At 37.6% G+C, this 24,399-nt stretch overlaps 2 protein-coding genes across 8 annotated transcripts in view; one reads left to right on the top strand and one right to left on the bottom strand.

Annotated features, from left to right (window-relative positions):
- Positions 1-24,399, bottom strand: part of LOC134821056 (uncharacterized) — a 97,784-nt gene that overhangs the window by 8,637 nt on the left and 64,748 nt on the right. The window lies entirely within an intron of this gene.
- LOC134820564 (uncharacterized) overlaps positions 1-24,399 on the top strand; it is a 31,448-nt gene that overhangs the window by 1,262 nt on the left and 5,787 nt on the right. For 2 of the 7 annotated variants that reach the window (XM_063831016.1, XM_063831013.1), the window contains exons 2-12: positions 6,161-6,225; positions 12,098-12,273; positions 12,493-12,589; positions 12,771-12,877; positions 13,042-13,183; positions 13,307-13,486; positions 13,618-13,703; positions 13,870-14,058; positions 14,197-14,271; positions 14,443-14,597; positions 15,098-15,264. In XM_063831016.1, the coding sequence (XP_063687086.1) occupies positions 6,206-6,225; positions 12,098-12,273; positions 12,493-12,589; positions 12,771-12,877; positions 13,042-13,183; positions 13,307-13,486; positions 13,618-13,703; positions 13,870-14,058; positions 14,197-14,271; positions 14,443-14,597; positions 15,098-15,264 (1,394 nt within the window). In that variant the 5' untranslated portion in view covers positions 6,161-6,205. Of the gene's footprint in view, positions 1-6,151; positions 6,226-11,437; positions 11,936-12,097; positions 12,274-12,492; positions 12,590-12,770; positions 12,878-13,041; positions 13,184-13,306; positions 13,487-13,617; positions 13,704-13,869; positions 14,059-14,196; positions 14,272-14,442; positions 14,598-15,097; positions 15,265-24,399 lie in introns of those variants that run through there. The other 5 variants (XM_063831015.1, XM_063831012.1, XM_063831017.1 and 2 more) reach the window with 4 other exon arrangements.

The following is a 24,399-nucleotide window of genomic DNA, read 5'->3' as shown; positions in this document are numbered from 1 at the left end:
GCATCATTTATTTACATCAATTCTGAGAAATTATATCATTAAAGTAACTACAACAAATACGAATCATATACAATTGAGAATAAATACAAACTAAAAGCAGTGGGGAAATCTGATGAACTGAAATTTAAAAAATAAACTGAAAGCCGTTAAAAATGTACTCTTATCTTATCTCTTATCTAAATACTGATAACTGATTCTCGGAAAATCACTTAAAATCACAACAAAAAACCTGTAAAATTAATACTTAAGTAAAAAATGTAGTATGCACGTCTCTGGAATAATGGTATAACTAAATAAAATCTACAAAATATACTAAAACTAAAACTAAGCTCCGGCAGATTTAAAAAGTATATGGTTACTATCAAGGGTGTTCATACCCCCAAACCGTTCAAGGGTTTTCAATTGGGTCTGGTAGAACCCCTCTCTAGCTTCCATAGCCTTTTCTTTGTCTGCTTTACTAATATTAGGCTCAAATACTAAAGCGTCTACTATAATGACAGAAAGGTGCTTACTAAGTGAGGAATTATAGGAGGCTATGGTACTAAAATCTAAATCATGATCAATATCTAAAAAATGGTTAACTAATTTACAACTTCTTATACCTTTCTTTATGTGACTCTTATGGTTAGAGAATCTCTTAGGGAGATTTGAGGTAGTATATCCTACATACGACTGTTTACAAGTCTTACACTCCATTAAATAAATGAGGTTATAACTCTGACAAGATATATACTTAGTTATAGGGAAAACTTGTTTAGAATGGTGACTACTAAAGTTGGAACAGGGGGACAGGAAATTTTGCTTACAAACATAGCATTTACCACAAGCATGGCACCCTGGGTCGACAGCCCCGGGAACCGCCCTTAGACTTTCGGAGTCTGGTTCCTGGATCTGACTTGCAGTTGTTTCTCTCTCATTGTCACAGTTTAAAGTTCCACTGGCACGGTACTTATTGTGTACAAGCATGCCACCGATAGTTTGATTCTTTCGATGACTCACGAATACACTGTCCGCACGTACCAGCTTCTTCAGGGCCGGATCAAGGTTGAGAAGGTGCTTATACTTATGGATAATGCCCCCCATGTTGGGAAGTGCTGGATTTTTATCCATCACCATGGGTATTAAACAGGCAGTCGACTCATCCTTGTCTTTAAGGGTATACAAGTTTTTCCTATTAGCTATATCACTAAATTTGTTAAAGCCATCTTCTATAATACTGGAATGATAACCTCGGGCTAGAAGGTAACGTGTATAGACCTCTCTCTGCTCCAAGAAGTTAGTGTCTTCACTGTTGTTCTGTCTCACCCGCCTCGCCACTCCAAAAGGTATGTTTTTTACAACATGGTTCAGCTATGGCATGACGTGGGGATAAGGTAGCAGTGGGTGTCACTAGGTTTAGAGTAGAGTTTGGCGTGGACAACATCACCAACAGCATAGACATAGGTGTCTAGAAACTCAACGCCGTCCCTAGAGTAGTCGTAAGTAAACAAAAGGTTTGGGTGGATACTATTGAGCCATTTCATGAATTGTAATAGTTCCTCAACAGTACCGGGCCAAGCCATATAAATGTCATCACGTAATCTACCCCAGAATGCTGGTCTATGTGGCGGGCCATATTCTAGATCTCCTTCGTTAACTAAGATATCAATCTTATCCATAGCACAATCAGCATACTCACATGAGTTCTTAGGACCCATCGCTGCTCCACGCTCCTGGCGGTATGTTATACCGTTAAATGAAGCAATGTTGTAATCAAGAGTAATTTCTAGTGCACTAATAATGCATTCTGTACTAAACAATTGATCACCACTACTCCTTTTATTCAGTTGCTTAGTGCATTGTTGGATCCCCATATCCCTAGGAATGTTGGTAAACATGTTAGATATATCGATGGCAACATGTATAACCTCCTTTCCCAACAATATGCTAGACTCGTTCAGGCTATCAATCTTCCTCAGAAAGTGAGGGGTATCAATAATTCTATAATTCAAAGTAGCCTTCTTCAATTCATACGCAGTCAAGGCAGAAAGGTTTTCAATGTATGAACCACAGCCGGTGGTAATCATCCTCCCAGGATACAAAGGTGGTTTGTGTGCCTTGGGATTCAGGTACATGTTTCCAGGCTGGTTAAGCTCAGTACATGGAATAACCCACTCCTTGACCTTCTTGGACATACCTAATTCATCTTTAAACTCAATCGTCCAATTCGAAATTTTATCAATCAATTCTACAACTAAATCATCTACATTATTTACAATACTATATACAGATCTATCATTTAAATGTACACCTATTCGTTGAATATAATCTTCTTCACTAAGAAGGAAGAATCCTACTCCTTTATCGAATGGTCTGATAACAATGTCTTTCCAACCTTTGACTTCTTTGAGAGCTGCTCTGATGGGCGCAGCGATGTTATCTGGTGAGACGAATTTCTGAGTTGGCCTGTGGAGGTCTACTTCTGCTCTGCAGCATTTTATAAACGCCTCAAGTGCAGGGTTTTTACAAGATTCGAAAGTACGTGATGCATCAGTCTTTATAAGACAACGTTCCATGTCACTAACTCTCTTATCTGCTTTGTTGGGTCCACATTTAAAGCTATCAAATACAACTTTAGCTCTCATTTTAGAAAACCATCTACACAAATCGTTCTCGAAGCGGCTTAGATCTGGTAGGGGAGGTGTAGGTGCAAACTTGTGAGACAAGAAAAAGACATAGAGTTGCTCTTTACTAAGCTCTTTGTCTGTAAGATTTACAACTGTTCTGGACATGTTTTCCATTGACAAGTCTTCAACCTTGGGAAGAGTACCTTTGATTAACGTCCTCTGATGTCTGTGGGATGTGGTACGATTAATCTTTTTCTCTTCCTTCTTCTCCTCTTCTTCGCAGGTTTAGCATTATCCACATACGAAGGTGCAACATAAATAGCATAGTCCTTATCTCTCTTCAACTTAGATTCATGACGCTTGGTTAGTTCAAGTTTCTCCTTGTGCATTAAATTAGATAAATGATTCTCTAAATTTTCATGATCTGATGGGGGAAGTGCAGATTTGATGCAGTTTTTGAAACTATAAAAGCTTTTACGCAAAGTCTGAGACCTGATTACTTGATTATCTATGACTAAGTCTAGCATTCTTGATTTCTGTAACTGGTTAAGCGCTTTACAGGATTCTACATAAAAAGTGTCTTTAACTGCACACCTAAAATTGATTTGAGTAGCAATACCTCTAGGGATATTACCGTGGTCTCTCGTAGTCTGTAAGTATCTCAATTGACAAGATATATATATATAGCTCCATGTGCGGAGGAGCAAAATAGCTAGAGGCGGAGCTATTTTTTGAGATATTGTGCCTTAAAACCATTCTAAAATACCCACCTAGAGGCGCCACAGACAAGTTTGATGCAGTTAGAAACGCTTTAAAAATAATTAAATAGGGAGCCAGAACAGGCTTTGGAGATGATTTGGAGCAACATGATCAATATTATTAATCTTAGGGACTTCAAAAGTCAAAACAGGCTAAGTTAACCTTTCTCAAGTTAAATTTCCTTCAGATTAAATTTTCACTAGAATTTTTTCAAAATTTAACCTGGCTTTGAAAGCAGCATATACCTTAAAATGCTTATTTTCAGTAGTATGGCCGAAAACGGTTTTTGGCTTGACGCAGTTCATTATTTCCGTGATTTTCGGTATTTCTGCCTGAGAGGTCGTAGAAACTATTCGGATACACCAAATTGTACCAAATGGTCACATTTATATACAACTAATGGAGCTAAATATACCTTTAAATGTTAATTTTCGGAAATATGGCTGAAAAACAGATTTTTGCCGAAAATACTTACAAATGCAATGTGCTGTTGGACTGGTAACTAGAAAGGTCCTAAAGACTCATGAGCGACATAGCATTTATTCAAAGATGCAAGATGACTTGCTTTGTGTCCAGAAACATTTAAAGAGTTGAAGAATGATCTATTTTATTTTTATTGGGTATCTCTCTTAATGGGCCAGGCCCACAGCATATTTGCGTCTTGCGAAACAACATTTTTTCAAAATTTCAGTTTCTTAAGGTCAAAGGGTCTTTTGCTAACAGCAAATTGTTCACAGTTGCCGACTCGTCACATTATGTACTCGAAGACGGAGTGATTAGAAGATAACCACTGCATGATAAAAACCGAGCCAAATTGTTGGGCAAGGATCATGCTCAATCAAAGTAAGCCAAAATGTGATGATACCAAGAATACCGGACCTAAAATAATTCAGCATTGGGTCTGGGTCAAATTGTCGTTGTTTTTTATAATTAAGTCGTTGCTGGCTAGCCTTTTTGTTATTACAGCTGCCTCGAGATTTTATCGGGGCACTAATACTAGAACATTAGAATTGTAATCCTAAAACTTCACATTAAGCTTACTCGGTAATAAAAAATAATGTGGGGTCATCCTGAAGTGGGAACCAAACCACTACGGTATTATAATAGAACATGAGCTAAATTAAACATACCAATATCCAGCGAAATCAATTATAATCATGAAGTGGGGTACTGGTCAGTGGTCGGGCTGCGGGCAACAATTTGGCCCGGACCCAATGCCAAATTATTTTAGGTCCGGTATTCTTGGTATCATGGTTTTATGGTATGAAATTGAATGAATTGCAAGAAACATCTCTTTCGCCAACCCAAGTCCTTGCCACTTTTGTTCCTACGGCACAAGAGTCGTGGATCAGGAAAAAAATTGTCGAACAAGAAATGATTACATCTTGCAAAGACCGATTAAGACCGTACATCTAAAAATCAGGCTCGCTACTAAGTATCGCATTGGAAGCATTCCAGCACGATAGTTAACCAAATATCAACAGTTAATTAATCAGAAGTTATTCTTTAACCTTGGTTATTCTGAAAGTCTACAATCGAAAAGTTTTAAAAGTAAGCTGTTTAGAATTTCGACATAAGGAGGGGGATGAGAAGGTACTTATTTACAGTGGTGCGAACTGTGAACATAGGCCACGATCAAAAGCTGGTCCCCAAACAAACAATGATGATCCATTAACTCATTAACATCATTAAATCACATATTGCCATTGGGCGTAGTTCAGCCTTTGTTACCATCAATCCTTAAGGTCGATGAATAATTTTCAGTAACCCTTGAATCCACTGTGATATTATGATGTTTATACCTGCGTCAGAGTATTTAAGTATTTATCCAATGGATTCAGCAGTCCCCATATTGTCATAAAAGGAACACGTGGGTGTCCATTGACGATTATGAAACCTTGGACTGAAATTGCACAATGAGTCCATGGGGATTGTGGACGCTCTGTTTAATAACTTAATAAAGATTGCTCAATTTAAGATTCCTCATACGCACGATCGTATCATAATTAATTAATTAATAAGCAATCATAAGATTGCTTGAAAATAGGACGGCAGCAAACGTATGGTTTTAGAGCTCAATTAATCAATCTTAATTCTTGCAGGGTTAGCTGCTACCTTAAAACTGAGACGGATATTGCCATATCTTACGGTGCCTGGAAGTTACTTGACACTTAGCTCTAATCTTCCATCTTAAGCAGTATGTTTGTTCGAAGACAAATTAGCCGTGTCTTCGGGAGAAGCATTTCAAGATATTTCAAGCTATCTCTCGTTCAGTTGCCAGTCTTCTTCACATTCGCGCTAATCTTACTTCTTGCATGAACGGTTGTTCGTCTTACTTGTTTTATCAGTAACTACAGAATAAACTCCCCGTACATCGACTATATGCTGAGAAAAGCTCAAAAGGCTTTGAATCGTAAAAGCAAAAGTCAAAGGTAAGTAATACAGAGAATAAAAATGCAAGAGTGTCATAAGATTAAGAGATTGGTGCGAACAAATTGCATCGCGATTTAATGGATCTATAAATGTGGATTCTGGTGGGGAGGTAAGGCATATTTTTTGACACGTGATAGGAATTCTAGGGTTTGGTTGGTCAATGGTGGTTGAATAAATGGTTCCATTGAAATGGATTTTTAATGGTTGCCTGTATTGCTGCCAAAGAATACCATTGTCAATGCAAATAGGTAAAATCTCTTAATCGTTTGACACCTTCGTCTGCATTAGAATACAATATTCATTGATTAAATATAATGTACAATATTATGTTTATTTCATTTCCACTTTGAAAGCATTTTCAGATTTTCAACAGCAGTTTTTGTCAAAAAACAACAATTGCGTAAATAATGGAGGGTGCAACAGCCAGGTGAATAAAATTCGACTCATAAAACCAGCATGAATCATGAAACGTTAGCAAGACTACAGGAAGCATTGAACCATGTACCTTCACGAGTCGTGAAGGTATTATCGGATTATCATGTAGTTCTTCATTCTTGAAACAATTCAGTTCTAATTTTATTTACTAAGTCTCCCTTAATCAGATACACTCTGAAGAGCAGCTGTTTGGTAAGGCACTTTTAGCAGCTGTGTGCTAAGACACTTTGTTTACCACAATCTCTTTTATCTTAATATTTCCTTCTAGAACAACTGATTATAATCGAATGAGTTTTCATTCTTCCACATAGTATATTCTCTTAAGTTATACTGTACTGATTACACAACACAAACAGTTAAGCAGAGCTAATCAAATGTAAACCCCAGTTCTATGGATTAGTCAAGTTAACATCATACCACTATGGGTGGGCGACAATTGACCCCACGACAATTGACCCCCCGACAATATAATTTAATACAATTAACCCTAACCCTAACTGTGACTAAACAACGATCTGCCCAAATTGTGACCGGCCCTACTAGTACTTATGAGCAGATGAGGGCATAATTCTCGAATAAGCGCTGTCAATGAAAGGACAAGTAGAGTTAATTGCATTCAGTTAAAACTCGTGCAACAGCAGCAGTCCAACGGCCAATTTGCGTTTTTAGTTAGATCTCCGCGAATCTTGGGCTAATTTACAATGGTGATCACCAGGCACACTAAATCGCGATCTTACGACCCACATGGTTACAAGTACTTAATTAAGTGTACCACTGGCACTCATTAAGTTAGTCTGCTTTAAGGTTCAACAACGTGGGACACCGAAAAAAACTTGCTCAGAATGAAGTAGGATCTATAGGTCGATCTTGTAATGTTCTGTTTACAAAGAGTTGAACTGATAAGAATTTTTATCGTAGCACTATAACCAGGCTTTTAGCACTGCCAGGCGAAAAGTTACGAAATATCCAAAATAGGTTTATAACATGCAGATATCTGTCGTTTTTTGACCAATGTGCTAAAACGCCAATTTAAGTGACCACTTTTTAGTTGCGACATGGTTTTGACATGGTTATGACATGGTTATATGACATGGTTATGCCGTCGAGATTCTACTCTACCACTCATTTTAAAGGTTTTGATTTCTTTTATCCACATTTTATTTTTGGGCTAAGAACTATTCCTGAAAACCATCAGGAACCATCAGGAACCATCGGAACCAATCACCAACCCCCATATAAACCCCCTCTTTTGAGAGGGATGATGCTGAGATGAACCATAATTGTGACAAAGGTACTTATAACCTCAATTTGTTTAGTGGATTTTTATATGCACTTTCGTCAGAAAACGGCAGATATAGTAATAATATTCCTAATGGTTAATTATCAATAAATTAAAAAAAGTTAAACAATTAACGAAATCTAAGCAATATAAGTACCCAATAGTTCGAGTGAACAAGTTACTCGGTAAATGATACCGATTTCTGACTAACTTGTAAGACAGAACACAGAAGCTAAACAATGATCACCATTATTCCGCATCGGTCATCGGGATATTCGCAACTTCTGCAATCGGCAAACTAAACGCCGGATATGCTGAACTCTCTAAGTCCAGTTATCATCTAGGATAGTGAAGTTTACGCACGATCATGATTTGCCTGCATACGCTAACCAGTTCCTGCATGAACAATGACTTCACATGGTTTTACACCTGTAACAACACTACACCAGGGGTTGCTTCACCAATTAACATCCTAATGCTGCGTACTAACTAGATAGGTAAACAGAGATTATAGCACTGGGAGACGCATTGAGAGCGTTGAACTGGGTTTTGAATTTCGCAACATTTTTAGCCTTCACATTAGAAGACGCATCATCTGCAGTCACCGCTATCAAATAATGAGCATGAATGTCGTCCAATCATAGTCTCTATCTAATTTGCTGTAATTGTAATTGCCTCATATATCTAGTTAGTTTCATGTCGGCGTAGTGCAGTGCAGGTAGAATGTAGATATATTGCAATATTGCAATAATTTAGTCTTGATGTAAGAACTTAGAAGCAGCTCAGATTTGAGAGCAAGAAGAGTTTAAAAATTGACTTTTAAACACCAAGTTAGGTAAGAATAACTTTAGAACACTTTAGGGATTTGAATGTTTCGGAATAACGCCAATGCAATAATCGTGAGTTGTTTAATTAAATTCCTAAATCCTGCAACTGGGATTCAATGAACCACTGTTAGCGAAGAGTCGAAGGAATTTCTCAAGTCGAGGAATAAGTCAATTACTACTAAACGGTTAGCGAAGGAGCAAAGAAGCATTTCAATAATCGTATTTATAGTCAAAACTCAAATCTTTAAAATTCAGTGACTTTATATTTCTTGAAACCATGGGAGAAAAAGTTGACATTTTATTGCGATTACCAAATAATAATATACAATAGTAGCTCCTACGTCAGAAATGATTATAATTTCAGTTAAAAGTGATGTTTACATTTTCATACGGAACTGTCATGCAACTATAAGCTGAATACTTCATGCCTGAAGACTCGTTGTTAACATCATGCCCATTAAGTCACCAGACTGAATCCGGGCGAATTAATCTGCTAGAGATGATTCTATAAGTGTTTATTTGACACGTTTTGCATTTAAAAACTTGCCAAAGATATTGAAAAACTGAAAACAAGTTGAGTTGAAGAGTTTTGTCGTTATTTTTACACTCAGCAGCTATATATTATAACCATGTCAGATTGATTGAGGAGTGCAGGTACTCAACGCTAACTTTCCAAATTTCATTTTCAAAGATGCGGTTAGCTTGAAATATTCCCCTTATCATGTAAATATTTTCCATAGTTGGTCAGTTCGTACAAAAGTCGTAAAAAATTCGTACAGTTCGGCACCTTTTTTCAGTTCGGGATTAGTTCGGGAAAAATTCGCCTCATAAATTTTCGAACTTGGATTTAATCGAAAGAACTTAAATTAACTCAGATGTCAGGCCTTTGATAGATAAGTACCTTTTCAAACGACCGGTGCTTTTAGCGAGGTTAAAATACTCTTTATCTACCAGTACTATTATCACGAAATCAGATATGAGTCAAGATTTATTTTATGGTTTAAAATCATTAAGAATTTTGTTCAAAGAAAGCGACCACTAAAAATAATTTTCATTTGACGCAATATCATTCATTTTAATTGGATTTCTTTGCGATATCACTACTAATATATCATAGAGATCAGGATTGATGCTACAGCATTCATTTAACGATTGCATTTTATAAACCAGATTTTAAAGTTATTTAATTGAATTGAAAAGCTGTTTCTAAAACAACCGTTCCATAGGTGCACAGCACATCGAAAATTAGAAAATTCAGTGCTGAACTTTTATAGATGAACGTGCAATTTAAAAGAGATCTACAACTTTGTAAAGCAGATTATAATTACATATAGTATTCCCACTCCCGATACATCTCAACCTGTGAGAGGGTATATTATTGCCATTATATATATATATATATTAGTTTAACTGCGTCAAACTTACGATGTAGACGCGTTATTTTCTCCTGCGTGGTGCTATATAACGAGAATTACATAACCGAGATTTTTTAAAATTTTATACTCCAAATAGTCGGCATCGGTTTGTGACTGACTTTTATACCACTGTACATCAGGTGATCAGGGGTCGCTCCTATAATGCAATTTACCAAGGCAAGAATGCCTCCCTCCGTGACAAGTAACAGTAACACTGTTCACTACATCCCTAGACTGAACATCACTGAACTTGGAAATGTTTTGGGCTGGGAAAACTATGTGCTCTATATAAATATAATCGCTGCTATTGACCTAAGATGACAAGTACGTACGGTACGTACCTTTAAAAATAGCTGTACGGTACGTACTTTTAAACTTGGGCTGAAAGGTACAATGCTTGCAATTGCAAAAAGATGCACAAAAACCACGTTCACACGACAACTTTCATGGAAGCTGAATTCGCTCATCGCTGCATTTCAATTTATACCATTAGATTTAGAGCAGTTGTACAAGAATGTTCCAGAAGCAAGAAGGGTTGGACCATGTGACATTGGATTTGGCGCTTTGAATTATGTTGGTTGAAAAAGTTGGCAGATGTTGTTTACGCGATTTTTAGCGCATCCTCATTAATGTGTGAAACAAACTTTAGAGACTACGAATATCTTATTATATGAATATCTTATTATATGAATAAAAGAAGGCTGAGGCTGAAGCTTCAGCTTGCTGAAAAACTAGTGTTTATTTACTCCAATAAGCACATTAAAATGTGATACTGATTTTATCTGTCACTGTTCATTTTTATCTCTCACTGTTAATTTACTATCTTAATAATTCATGTTCCTCTTCGACTACTACCTCAAATAAAATTATGATAATACTAACTAGGAACATTGCAAGTACTCCACTAACTTTGAAAAAAGTTACATTTTTTTCCCAAAAAAGTCTGTACCCTATAGGGCCTGTACGGTACCTTTAAAAGTAGCTGTACCGTACGTACTTAAAGCCCTGTACCGTACGTACTTGCCATCTTAGCTATTGACTTCTTCCTCGCTATAATCGGTGAGTATTATTAACGAACGAATCTAGTATATTATAACCAATATATACTAATAATCTCAATAAATGTGTGTGTGTGTGTGTGTGTGTGTGTGTGTGTCTGTCTAGTGTCTGTCTGTCTGTACTCTGTATAGTGCCCAAATAGTGCCGACAATATCTGACGAAGCCAAATGATTAAGGTTTTTCAAATCGGTGGTAAGTGGTTTAAAATTCGGTAAAAATTCCTCGACAGCTTTTTAAAATTCGTACAGTTCGGCACCTTTTAAAAGTTCGTACAGTGCGTACTGACCAACTATGATATTTTCATCATGCAAGTTTTAAACAGAAAGTTAACAACCATCAATTGAGATTTCCAGCTTTTCCTCATCATAACCAACTTTCAAGATATTGTGGCTGTTTAGATTAATGAAATCTTGATTGGGTGGTATTGGGTGGTATTGAACTCTATTTACACAATATCTTCGTAAACATGCATGTTAAGGGTTAATCGTGAATAACTTAGATTGGTAGTAAAGGTGAAGTTGAAGGAGCTTAATTTTAACTTCCTGTGTTCCGGTCCGCCGTTTGTTTGAGTTCCGACCCTGGATACACGAACCCTTGTCTGTTCACTTACTTGGGTTACAGTTCAATAAGCTTGTGCCGTGTACGTTTGAGGTTACGTTTTTCATCTAATTAGTAATTGTAGGCAATGTTGGTTGATGAGTGATAGGATAATAGTGATAGGATAATTTTAGAGTGTACTCATTGATTGTATTAATGAACCGACCCAACCTGTTTATCCAAGTTACTTCCATGTACTGAATACTGATCAAATATTGTTGACAAATACATTTATGTACTGCATTGCAATGCAGTGATATATTAGTGGACATAGTGCCAGTTTCATTTCGTGTTTTATTCCTGTTTGATTTTGAAGTAACCGTACAGTTCCACGAAGCTTACTACCTCGCGTTTACTGCAGTACAATTTTAAATTCTAACATTTTGTTCCCGATCTGCTTTTTCTTGCTCTTATATATTCCTCTTAACAACACTAATCAGTTTGTAAGGGCTGGAAGGGGTTCCTGATTACAGAAATGGAGCGGAGATTGTCGAGAAAGAACCTTGATGATTTCAGTCCGGCAATGTAACCTTCTCCTTAAAATTAAAACAACTTTAATTCACATACTGACAACTTAAACCTGTTGATGAACAAGTGATTATTCTATCACAAGATTCTCCATAGTTCATGTAAACCGTCTAACCTCAAAAACTCATGCACTTGATGTTAAATCTTAATTCCTTTCAGAGCGGGGAACACGCAAGGTAACCGAACAAACATCTACTCTGACTACCAAGAAATCTCACCTTGGAATGCTAAGTATATCCAGGAATACAAAGTGGTGGACAAGCCCTTCTACCGCTACATCATGGGGACCATGTCTGACTTTCATCACTACCTTCAGAAGTTCCCTATCACTTTAGGTCGGTGGTTTTTGCGTCTTTAATGTTTTGAAGTGGCTATTTCTTATGATATTGATAGTTTGGTACCGAGGTATTCCTGTGTTTCCCTTGAAACTGATTGTCTAGTATAGTCTGTCCGTACGCTAACCCTGAAGTCTTATTTCAAACTTAACTGCGATCTGTATGTGAGACCTTTTTATCTTTCAATAATCTCCGATCAATAATTATTTTCTTTTTCAGTTTTTTTCGCGTTTTTTAGGTCCGTCGGGATGTTCTACGGAATAAGTAACCCATTTATGGGACTGTGTGGTTTAGCTGCTGCACTCTGTGACTCATGGTTAGCAGCTTTTTATAACAAATGACTTCCATCCAAATTAACTATTGAGCTTTTAGAATTGTTTAGATTGGAGCGACGCCAATATTCTATTCAGTAAATTTGAGATTGAAAAGACAAGTACTTCTGGCAATATCTGTAGTAGTATAGTCCTTTCCAGTATAAAATATTGAATTTAATCCAGGTACAACTTTGTTTTCCTGTCTTGGTCGGTTATATGGAGTATGATTTGGTGTTTCTACCTCCGAATACCCAAAGAACTGATCTTAAACGGTCTTTACCCATCTCAAGGTAAATTCTTATCGCATAATTATGTGATACAAAAGATCAGATCTTGGTACTCCAAAGGGTTCAAAGCTAATATAAGGATAAAATCTAACATCTGACATTGTAAAATGAGAGATTCATACAACATCTGACAAAACTATGTTGATATCTACATTTTGTGACACCAGGAATAATAGTGGGGTACGCGATGTATGTAACGTACGGTGCTGCACTCCACCCTCAATGCCTCATGCAGCTTATAATACTCATCCCACTGCTGTTCTTCAACATTATCTTCTTCGAGGCCCTCTGCAGTGTTTTTGTGAAAAGGTCAGTAGGTTTATTATTTTTCCAAAATTAACATGTATAGGAATTTTTATTTTACGTAGCACCATGATATAATTGTGGAATATCTTTTATAACTTTGCCACTTCAATCAAACCATGTTACCAGGTTGAACGTTACTCCTATGATGTTATCAGGACTAACCCTGGGAATGTCTTGGCACCTTGCCATCAGGAAGTCCTACAGTTTCTACACTAACGCAGTCACGCCCAGTCTGGTTGCTCCTTTAACTGATTTTGCTACAGACAACATTACTTTTGCGGGACGGGACTGGTTTGACGTATCCCCGTAAGTTGTAAATGTTTCAGAACAGATTGATTTTGATTCACAAATTTGTGTTTTGCAGTCCCTGCAGGCAGTAAAATACGTAGTATTTTGAGTTTATCTAAAGGTTGAATACCAGCTGTTTACTCCTACAGATACGAATACGGAATAGAGATAATATACGGAGTGGCGATGTTACAGTTCTCCGTTTCAATCTGGAGTGCCATCCCTATTTCAATAGGTATGGTGTTCAGCTATAACTAGCAGTCTGGTTGTTGTTTGTTAAAATGATCAGAGATTCAAAATGAATGATTACACAGTGAACTAAACTTAGAAAATAATCCAATTAAAACCCGGTGGCTGAAATAAACTCACCGCCTCCATCCAACTCACTGCCTCCCTCCCAGGGCTGGCAAGTGCTTCTCCTATCATGCTGATAACAACATGGTGTGGTTCCTTTGTCGGCATCAGTACCGTCGCCTTCCTCAGACCCAAGTGGGATGTTGTCTCTATGAGGCTGGGACTGTACGGCATCAACTCCAGTATTACCAGCAGTGTTCTTGTCGGCAACTTCTTCTTGCTGAACTTTGCTTCAGGTTTGTGTCCCTATTTTTGGAGTTGTTTGTTTTCCACCTCTGATACGTGTTCACTGTTCTCCTGATCACTAGTTAATAGTTTCGATCTGCTATTGGTTGATATTCTTGTTGTATTTATGAAAGTATAATTTATTTCAGTGGTGTTGGGCATAGTGGCTGTGATGACTGCAGCGATATTGAACATGGCAGTTCAAAGCTTTTGTCAGCCGTTCGGTAAGTTTCCAGTATTATCAAAATAGTTACTTGTAACTGAAGATTGACATTGATACCCATAACTTTTTAATTAAAGCGCGCATTGAAACCAATGACCGAATAACTGAATAATATTTCTGTTACGATTCTTACTCTATGAATTATGATTGTTTCATGTAAAATCCCATCCAGGAATTAATTGGTTTGCCCTGCCTGCAACTATAGTCTGTATCATCTGCTACATGACGGCTGGTTCGTTCCCTAGCCTGATACCTGTTAACCTGGTTGACCTTACGGTTCCTGAGGATCATTTGAGGAGATATTATCTCTCTAAACTTGTTATCAAGGTCAGTACTTGTAAATTAAAATTTGGTAAAATATTGAGGCGTATCAGATTCAGTGGAACTTGCCTAAATATGCCTGTCCAAATAATTTCACGAAATAACAGAAATGTAATCATTATAAAACGCTTTCCAATTGTTTATGGCTATAAAATGCGCGCGAAGCTGAAGGTACCCCGTGGTATTTCCAAAAAGAACATCATGGCGCTAACGGATCCTATGAAATGGATCCATCTGCGCCCTTTCAATATCACAGTTCCAATGGTGCCACGTGATCTGCTGATTTGGCGCCATTTGATGTTGTGATACTGTTCGTTAGGGTCGTTCTGAATTTATAAAGCAAACGAACACTATCAAACAGTGTCGTTGCTCTATTTATAACACTAACAGTGAACATGGTCACACTGACACAAAATCTTTCACAAAATCTTAACGGTTATCAAAAACGGAACAAACTTTTAGCCTTAAACAAGATTACACAAGTCATAACACAACACCAATTTCAGCAATTTCACATGAGCACATCTCTGGCAGAGTACAAGGATTTGTCCCCTCAAAAGCTACAAAGCATTGAGAAGTCAATGTTACCAGTGCTGATGTGCGCGTATGCTAAAAACGGGAACTCGAAGTCCATTAAAAAGCTGCTGGAGTACGGAGCTTCCCCTAACTCAAGGTATTAGTTCAATAAGCTATTCAAGTTAACTAGGTTAATAATTGTAAAGTTAATTTAATAAGCTACAAATTTCATCAAACAGCTCCTAATTCGCTTGTTCTTTTGTTATCAAATAAGTTATTATTAATAATCAATTATCAATTTATCGGTGTTAATTTAAATTAAATTTGTCGTTACTATACCTCGTCAGACGTCTGGGCGAGCTGAATTGCAAAATAAGTAATGATGGATAACAATATTAGAATTGCTTGTTGTACCGAAAATATAGCATCAATATCATGTGCGAAGTATTCGAACTAGTCGACAAAACGTTATTCGCAGAAACAATTGCAAAATAACAAAGAAAACATAAACTCATCCGTGAATAATAATCGCTCAAGTTAATATTTCAAGTTCGACAAAGCTTCTACTCAACAAAGCACATGTTCACTCAGTGGTCTCGCAAAAATCAATAATCGCAAGATGATATATTATACAATATATACATAGTGGTAGTTGAGTGTGTCTCCTATCACGTTGCCTAATCGTCTGATATATAGGGTGGTCATTAACTCTGGGCCTCCCTGTATATTCTGATCTCGATCCTGGACCTATGAGTATGATCACTAGTATGTGACAAGTTTTCTCCTTGAACAAAACAAAAAAACCGAAACAAAACCGTCACAAAAGGTTTACAATTAGATGGGCAGGACGACAGGGGCTAGTAGAGCTGATAATGAGCATAATTGAGGCATATAGTATTCAATATTATAACTTTACGATATAATATCCCAACACATTGTGTGTAATGCGCTAACATGTGTATAACCTAAAATGGCTCAATTTCGATCTGTCGAGGGATTGTAATCTAGCTTGACAAGTTATTGATTTGCCAAGAGTCGCCTTTTGTCAAAGAGAACAAGCTGTCCGTATGAATCAGCACTCAGCTGGATTAATTTCTGCCCTTTGTGCACTACGACATGTCGCACCTGACGAGGTACACATGTAACGTTCCTTAAAATAGAGGAAATCATCATGATGATGATTATTATAAAGAGGACAGCCCTTCTTCTGTTTAATCAACAATCGTATTTAAAACGGACTTTGCATTACGTAATACAAGCCTAAACCCGTTGAGTAAACGCAATCTTCAAACAGAACAGCTACAGTCCTGATATAATTAGCTACAGTCCTGATATAATTGAACAGAAAATCGAAATGATCGGATTCTGTTCATTTTAGTTCGCCTTCACTTAAGTTCGCATGAAATCAACCTTATCTAACTTCGGTACGTGTCGAACTTGGATACATGTCGAACTTCAGTACGTGTACCGTTTAAAGCATCATTTTTTCAGCATTCAATTTTTGACGGCTAGACTTTTATTGAATCTTCAGTTGTATGTCTGCTGTCTTTAAAACTTTTTAAAATGCAGGAACCGTTTAAATCGGAATCAATTGAACGAATGGTCAAGAAAATTAAATCGGTAGCCAGCGTCTTAATAGCAACCCAAGGCTGCAATCAGACACTTAAAATACACGAGGGAATCAAAAAATCATCATCTAAGTAGTGATTCCGATTGCTCAATCGTGAGATCCCATCAGTGGCTGTCTATGTCAAAGTTTTTTCTGCAGACAAGCCATTTAGTCAACAAAATTGAAAGTCACTCCTTACCTGAAAGCAATAAAACAGAGGAAACATGGCAGGTTATTATACGCCACAAGTCATCATCTGTCAAGAATTCGCGATTATTATCGTCACCTCAAGGAGCCAATATTTCACGTTGGGTGTTATAAAACGTTCCTTTATTAGACAGGTAGACATTCTCTCGCAAGGCCTCTTTTCATTAAAACTTTGATTTTAGTTGCCCGTGATATCAGTGAAGCAAGGATGTGTCAACTGTCAACGTTAAAGGGCGTACTCGTGAGTAAGACAAAGATATCGTTGGTAGGTACTATAATTAAATAATAATTGTAAAGTTTATAACACCCTCTATCAGTGATACTGATATGGGCCTTGTAACCTAATTATAGATTTACTTTTATAAAAAAGTTTTGATATCGGAGCTGTCAAAATTGATCACGTACATTCTTCTGTCTGATGAATTCCTTGCCTCAGGAACACGAACAAGGCCGTGTTATTTTTAGTCGTGATTACTACAAGTGCTCAACTTAAATACAACTAGGAGCAACTAAAATACGACTAGGATCGTAAACGTACAGCAACAAGTGAAAATAATTTCTCTAAACCACCGTTAGTTTTACTTGTCGTTGATAGGCTCAGTTGTAAGTAGATATAGATCTTTTTAGAAAATCCACCTACGTGGTTTGTAAAACAAGAAGGGACTTCCTCAAACGTATAAAACTCCCTCTTTACAAGTCACCAAACCTGCTTAGAGTTCCTTTATTACAGCGTAGCGACACGTCCACTCTCCATAGGGAACTATAGTCGTACGCAGATCTCACTCTGCATTCAGTCTGGTCCATATTGTGCAGGCCCTAGATGGTAAAGTGGATGATGCAGGTCATGGGTGGTTAATTAGCAGATTTGTAAGTGGATTGGGGTCACAATTCATTAATCACGAACTTCACCTACAAATATATTTCACATTCTTCTAATTTCGTTAACAGTATTAGTATAGGGAGAATAACAACAGAAATTAAACTTTGTAGTATTCATCATTACTATTAAGTATTAGTTGGGCGACGGACGGCAGGGATCATGGGTCCGTCGGACGGACCCATGATCCCTGCATCCTCGGGTGATTGGTTGTCGTCAACGGTTTCTTCTACTTCAACCAGATTGAGAATGATTTTGAAAAATATGTTAATCCTTTTATCATTAGATTAGTGTTTCAAAAAGTACAGGCAACGGAAATTCTAAACGAGGCGATAGAGATGGGGTTAAATATGGTTTCAAGGATATGTTTAAAACTAAATACTGGGGAGGGGGACCCAGACTCCCTGAGACAAATATATCTGCGTAGCATAAGATACATTTCTAATAAAAAATATTGGATATGATCGTATTCAATACTCATCAAATTCATTTGATGTTACTCAACCTTAACGCACCAAATGATTTAGCCATACGGTTGTACACTGTATGATTATGAATATACTGAATGAAAAATTCAGTCTAACATTTTAGCAGGTCATAAAAACATCTTTTATTAAATTTCCTAGATTACCCCGTCCCCATCATAACACTGAATTTCTTGGAGGGATTCAAACATAGATAGCTCTTCAGAAGTATAAATGGTAACTGATTTACAGAGAAGAAGATATGATACCTTATCGGACCTTATTTGGACGGACATTAAATGAACGGACATAATTATGAACGGACATTAATATGAACTAGAAGGCATTTAAAACCATCAAAAATCCGAATTTATTTCATTTTTTGACGTTTTTTTATTTCAGCAAATGATTTTTAAATCTATTTTTATACAGTAAGTAAGAAAAAACAGTCGTTAAACAGTAAAAATGTTAAAACATGTGTACATGATCAGTGTCTTATATCACATATCATCTTCATCAAATGGGTTTTCGTGCATGAAATAGTCCATGCTTAAAGCATCAGTGATTTCTAGCTTAATTATGGAAACCTTTTTCAATGCTGCATTTCAGTGTTAACTTTTACAAGCCATTCGGCGTGAAGTGGTTTTATCTTAGACAACTTTAGGTTAACCTTAACATCACATGGAGCTTTCCTAGCACTGTTTCATTACCTCCCCTGCAGTAATATGAACTATAACAACGTCGGACAATTTCCTTGGCAACACGATTTACCGTAATATCTAGAGGTTTTCCGTAATATCTAGAGGTTGGAACAAGTTTGTCATGTTGGCGGGGACTAGCTCAATAGCTCATGAACTATGTTGTTGAGTGCCATAATGTCGTTGACTTTTTCCGCCAAGTGACCCTCGAAAACATCATATACTACTAAAGTTTTCAGTGCCTCCGGCAGACCAAGGAGAACCTTTCCGTCGTTAACTTACGGCACAATAAAGTTCTCATAGATGTCATATTCTGGACAAAAAGTTCGAAATGGAAACATTATTGAAAAAAATTCAACGGACTTTAACTTGGACGAACCTTAAATGAACGAACTTTATTTGATGTTTGAACGGACATTAAGATGAACGTTAGGGCCTCTAGCGCTAATTTAATGTCCGTTCAGATAAGATCCGATAAGGTACATCTAATAATGTGCAAAATATAATTTAGTCAAGAACAAGACTTTAAATCAAATAAGTGCCCTATCATGAAATTGTCGTGTGAGGAGAAAACTTAACGCGACTGTCTTCATCAAATAAAGAATTAGACTTTTAGAAATTTCATTAGAATTTAACTAAAAAGTTCAAAAGAGTTTATTTCTTTGCTCCATACGCAAATTTAAACGTTTCTTTCCGGCATGATTTTGAACTTGAATGAACATCCAGACGCGAAAATAATGTAAATTATTGGGTTGATGGTAGACAATAGTGATGGGACAATCAAAGTGGTAACAAGAACCCTTATTCCTGTTCCAAGTGATAATTCGTTAAGGTCATCGTTATCTCCTGCGCTTATCACATTTGCGTAAGATAATACAGCGATAAAACTTCCCAAATTTGTTATGAGAATTCTTACGGTGCTTTTAGTATTGCAACGTCCACGTCCACCAGCTGCTGGTTTTAGGAATGACTTGATTATCACGTATATAGTAAAGATAGAAGATATCATAGCACAGAGCTGGAGCAGGACTGTCGGAGTATTGATTATCAGTTGGTAGATCTTTATTGTAGTAACAATTCCAAATATATGCGCATCTTTCGCGGTCATGACTGCATTATGAAGTTTTAAAATGTCTATTTCGGTTCCTTCTCTTTCAATAAATAACGAGAAGCTCATAACCACTGGAATCCAAGCTAGAGAAAAGAAAACTGCTAACATGACATGTTTTGATCGTATCGGCTGAAAAGGATATTTCATTTGACAGTAGCGGGTCATGGCTAAGAAAGCGGTGACATGGTTTGGAGCCAAAGAAACTGTCCAGCCAATAATATGGTGTATCTTATTTGACAAATCTGCAACATACCTTCTCTTAATGTCCTCTTGATCGCTAGATACCCCTTCACTGTCTTCACCCTGGATATCTGGCTCTTTAAGCGCTTGAGAACAGAGTAAGGAACCAGCAAGACCCAGGCTGTGAGAAGATCTGTAACACACAGACAGATGTAGAGACTCCTGGCTACAGAACTGTTCTTGTGGTAGTTGCGAAGGAGCACCAAGGAGTTGAGGACTGTACAGAGGATGGAAAGACATATACAAGATACTCCAACATAGATGTCAGGAGAGCTCAAACCGCCCTCACTGAAGATAGCCATACCTCCGGATAATGGACAAATTCAGCCCCCTCAAACTGGACTCAGGGATAAATATTTGCAGCTGCATGTGGTGATACTGATTGCAGCTGCATGTTGATGATATTTTCTAAATACAGTTTTTAAGCACTCACAGCTGTTAAAGTTGTAAAAACCTAGTGAACGCAGTAGTTCTTAAACTTAAAGCCTTTAGCTATAGTATTTAAGAAAGACAACTAAATATGCGGGTAATGACAAACTTTGACTTAGAGCACCGGTCTTCTCATTTATTTTTCAGTAATCGGAATTCCTATCGAGGTACTAAAGGTCTTGTGTACTTTGATATGATAAATATTTAACTGTGCACTGTACTGATAGGTCGAAAAATTGGAGCCATCGATTATTCAACCAATACACCGAAAAATCAGCGAACACGTTCAGAAGCAACATATAAATACGGTGGCACTGATTCTCACTATAAACAGTCGTTTTTCCGCACTTTTTCACACAATTTGTTTTAAAAACTCAAAATATTGGCTAGATTAACTTAATGAATCGTTTATCTCGATACTAAATATTTTGTATATTCCGACCAGAGCGCCAAAAAGTCATCTTTTGATAAAACATAGAAATGGAATATAATCTTGCCGTCAAATCGTGTCCGGTTCCCGATCAGAGTCATAATAATCATATCTTTTATCAGTTGCTCTTTTGTTGTTAGGGAGTGTTCATAGTTTTTGGCCATTTTTACAAGCATTTTTGAAGACGTTTATAGCTAGGCCCAGACCCGTAAGGCCCAAACTCGCTGCACTTGAGCAGCACTTTTCGCCAAATTCGCCGCACATTAAGCAAATTTAGGCAAGTGCGGAAACGCACTTTTCGCAACATTTTGCCACACTTATAATATGTTGCCTCTGAACACGGTCATAGCCGCCACATGAACCAACATGTCAGCAGTAACAGTTTCAAGTTGTTGTAACCACAAATCAATAGGATTTCACGTCAAGCTGGGAATTCAAGGTGAAGTCCCAGTATTCTAGAAGTTTAGAGATACCAAATCTCAATACATGTCCAAAGAGTACTATCTAATCTCATTCATTACTCGTTACTTGTCATTATATCAAGGTTTCATCTAGTAGTCTAGGATTCAAGCCGAATTCAAGTCCCGTATCAGCAGGATCCACTTGTTTTATGTGAGAACACTTGTTTTAAGGGGAGGGGGGGGTTCACCCTGATTTTTTTGTGAAACTTAGTTTCGAGATAGTAGTTGACCAACAAACTAGGACCGGTGACCGAACTTTTGAGGGGGTCCCGGACCCCAACCGCCAAACGGTGCCCGCGGGGCAGCCACGCCCATATTTGGTCCAAATTAGGCCCAATTTAGCCAAATACCCTGAACATGCCCAAAACCCAGATTTAAGGTGCTTTACTTGTAGCTAGTGGTCCCCTGAACTCGTATATGAATTTTCATCAAGATTGGACAAACAATGACTGAGTTATGAGCCAAAAACCATATGACCATATTTGGGCATACGCACCAAATTTGATCGATTTTGGCCCATAAATTGGTCAAATACCAATATTTTTGAATGAAACCAACTTTATATGGAAGGTAAGCCTATACTACACATTCTCTATGATTATCAGCTCAATATCTACCTAACTGTGGATTCTGTGTTCAAATAGTTGCAAAAAATGAACAAAATCGCCCATATCTCAGTTCGCGATATTTGCAAAACTGACTTCGCTCAAAACAATAGAACTCAATAGGGTTTCATATATATTTGTTCATGAAATTTTCAGAATCGACGTAGAATCGCCTCATGACCTTAAGTTTTGTATTAGAATTTTGAGTTAGGCCTTTAAAAAAAATTGGCGGCCAAATTCTGAAATTTGCCGGGCAAACAGTTAGGTAGATATTGAGCTGATAATCATAGAGAATGTGTAGTATAGGCTTACCTTCCATATAAAGTTGGTTTCATTCAAAAATATTGACCAACTTATGAGCCAAAATCGATCAAATTTGGTGCGTATGCCCAATTATGGTCATATGGGTTTTGGCTCATAACTCAGTCATTTTTGTCCAATCTTGATGAAAATTCATATACGAGTTCAGGGGACCACTAGCTACAAGAAGAGCACCTAAAATCTGGGTTTTGGGCATGTTCAGGGTATTTGGCTAAATTGGGCCTGATTTGGACCAAATATGGGCGTGGCTGCCCTGCGGGCACCGTTTGGCGGTTGGGGTCCGGGACCCCCTCAAAAGTTCGGTCACCGGTCCTGGTTTTTCGGGGTGAACCCCCCCCCCCCCTTAAATTTAAGTGCGGTAACTGATTAGAATTTTACTTTTATCATTCTTTACTTTTTATTAGACAAGGTACAACAGAGTGGTTAGGTTTTTCTTCGACCTTTTGCAAGGTCAGGGAAACTTTTCTCTCGCAGTTCATTATACAGATCATACAATTCCCTGCGGTTCTCTTGTATTACAAACACGAGTCTCAGTAGGAATAAAAGAATAAAGTGATGAGGTACACTCACGTTGTACTTGTATTATGAGTTTGAAATTTGTGAACATTGTTGATTGTGAGTATTGTGACTACCTCACAAGACACGATGAACAATAACAATGTGTTTCTTGAGAAGAAATCGGTACTATACAATTTTAGAGAGGGGGCCTTGATGTGGTCAAGCAATTTTTATACCTCGAATTCGCTGTTTGGGGGGGGGGGGGGGGCAAGGAATACTTATACCTCGCACTCGTTGTTTGGGATGGCAAGGAATACTTATACCTCGCACTCGCTGTTTGGGAGGGCATGGAATACTTATACCTCGCACTCGCTGTTTGGGAGGGCAAGGAATACTAATACCTCGAACTCGCCGTTTGGGAGGGCAAGGAATACTTATACCTCCCACTCGCTGTTTGGGAGGGCAAGGAATACTTAAATACCTCCCACTCGCTGTTTGGGTGGGCAGGGAATATACTTTTACCTCCTACTCGTTGTTTCTTTTCTTGCCTTTGTTTTATAGTGCCCAATCAAATAGGACTGCTGATTATCAAAATTTAACGTTATTTTGAACCATTCAAAAAAGTTGTACTTAATATATATCTTTTACGGTTTTTTGCGGAAAGTCGTGCTGCTGTTTTGTTATGATGGTACTTCAGGAACTTACATAATGTTGTAATTTCGATGTTCATGCCTTTTTCATAGACGAACGTTGAAATAACTCTTTACCTAGCTGTAACACACGAACCTTCGACAGTAAATGATTTATTTTGTTTAATAGTGAGTGGAGACTTTCATTTCGTCGCCAGTAATCAATAAATTTTCAATTCAGCAGAAAATGGCAGGGAGGCTCAGATCCACGACTGCCAAGAAAATAATCTTCCTATTTGTTCTTCTCTATATAGTAATTTCATTTCCGTCAGTGATCCACCTATTGATTCAAGGGCAAATAAGTTATGGCATATACATCTCACACATACCATTGGACGGGGCAAACCCCCACTTTCGGATCCAACTAGTCGAGGATGGGAAGTGTATCATATCATCAAATGGGTCCAATCTGGAGTACGCATTCTGTGATCCCACTCAGCATCATACATTTCACTTCCTACAAGATGGTAAATTAGCTTACTCCAGCTCTGGACTCTGCGTTACCTTGACAACGGAAGAAATTCAACCACGCCCCCTAAAGTTGGGAGAATGCTCAACTGCAGCTAGCTTTCGCGTTGTGAACGAATCATACCTTCAGCTCATTGATAGTTCTCATGGGGCTGAGTTTTGTGTTTCTCGCAAAGAATTTACAG

This window comes from Bolinopsis microptera, chromosome 9, assembly GCF_026151205.1.
Source record: "Bolinopsis microptera isolate Bmic1 chromosome 9, MBARI_Bmic_1.0, whole genome shotgun sequence".
Lineage (NCBI taxonomy): Eukaryota > Metazoa > Ctenophora > Tentaculata > Lobata > Bolinopsidae > Bolinopsis > Bolinopsis microptera.
Note: the sequence above shows the minus strand (reverse complement) of the source record. Positions and strands in the feature narration are given on the sequence as shown.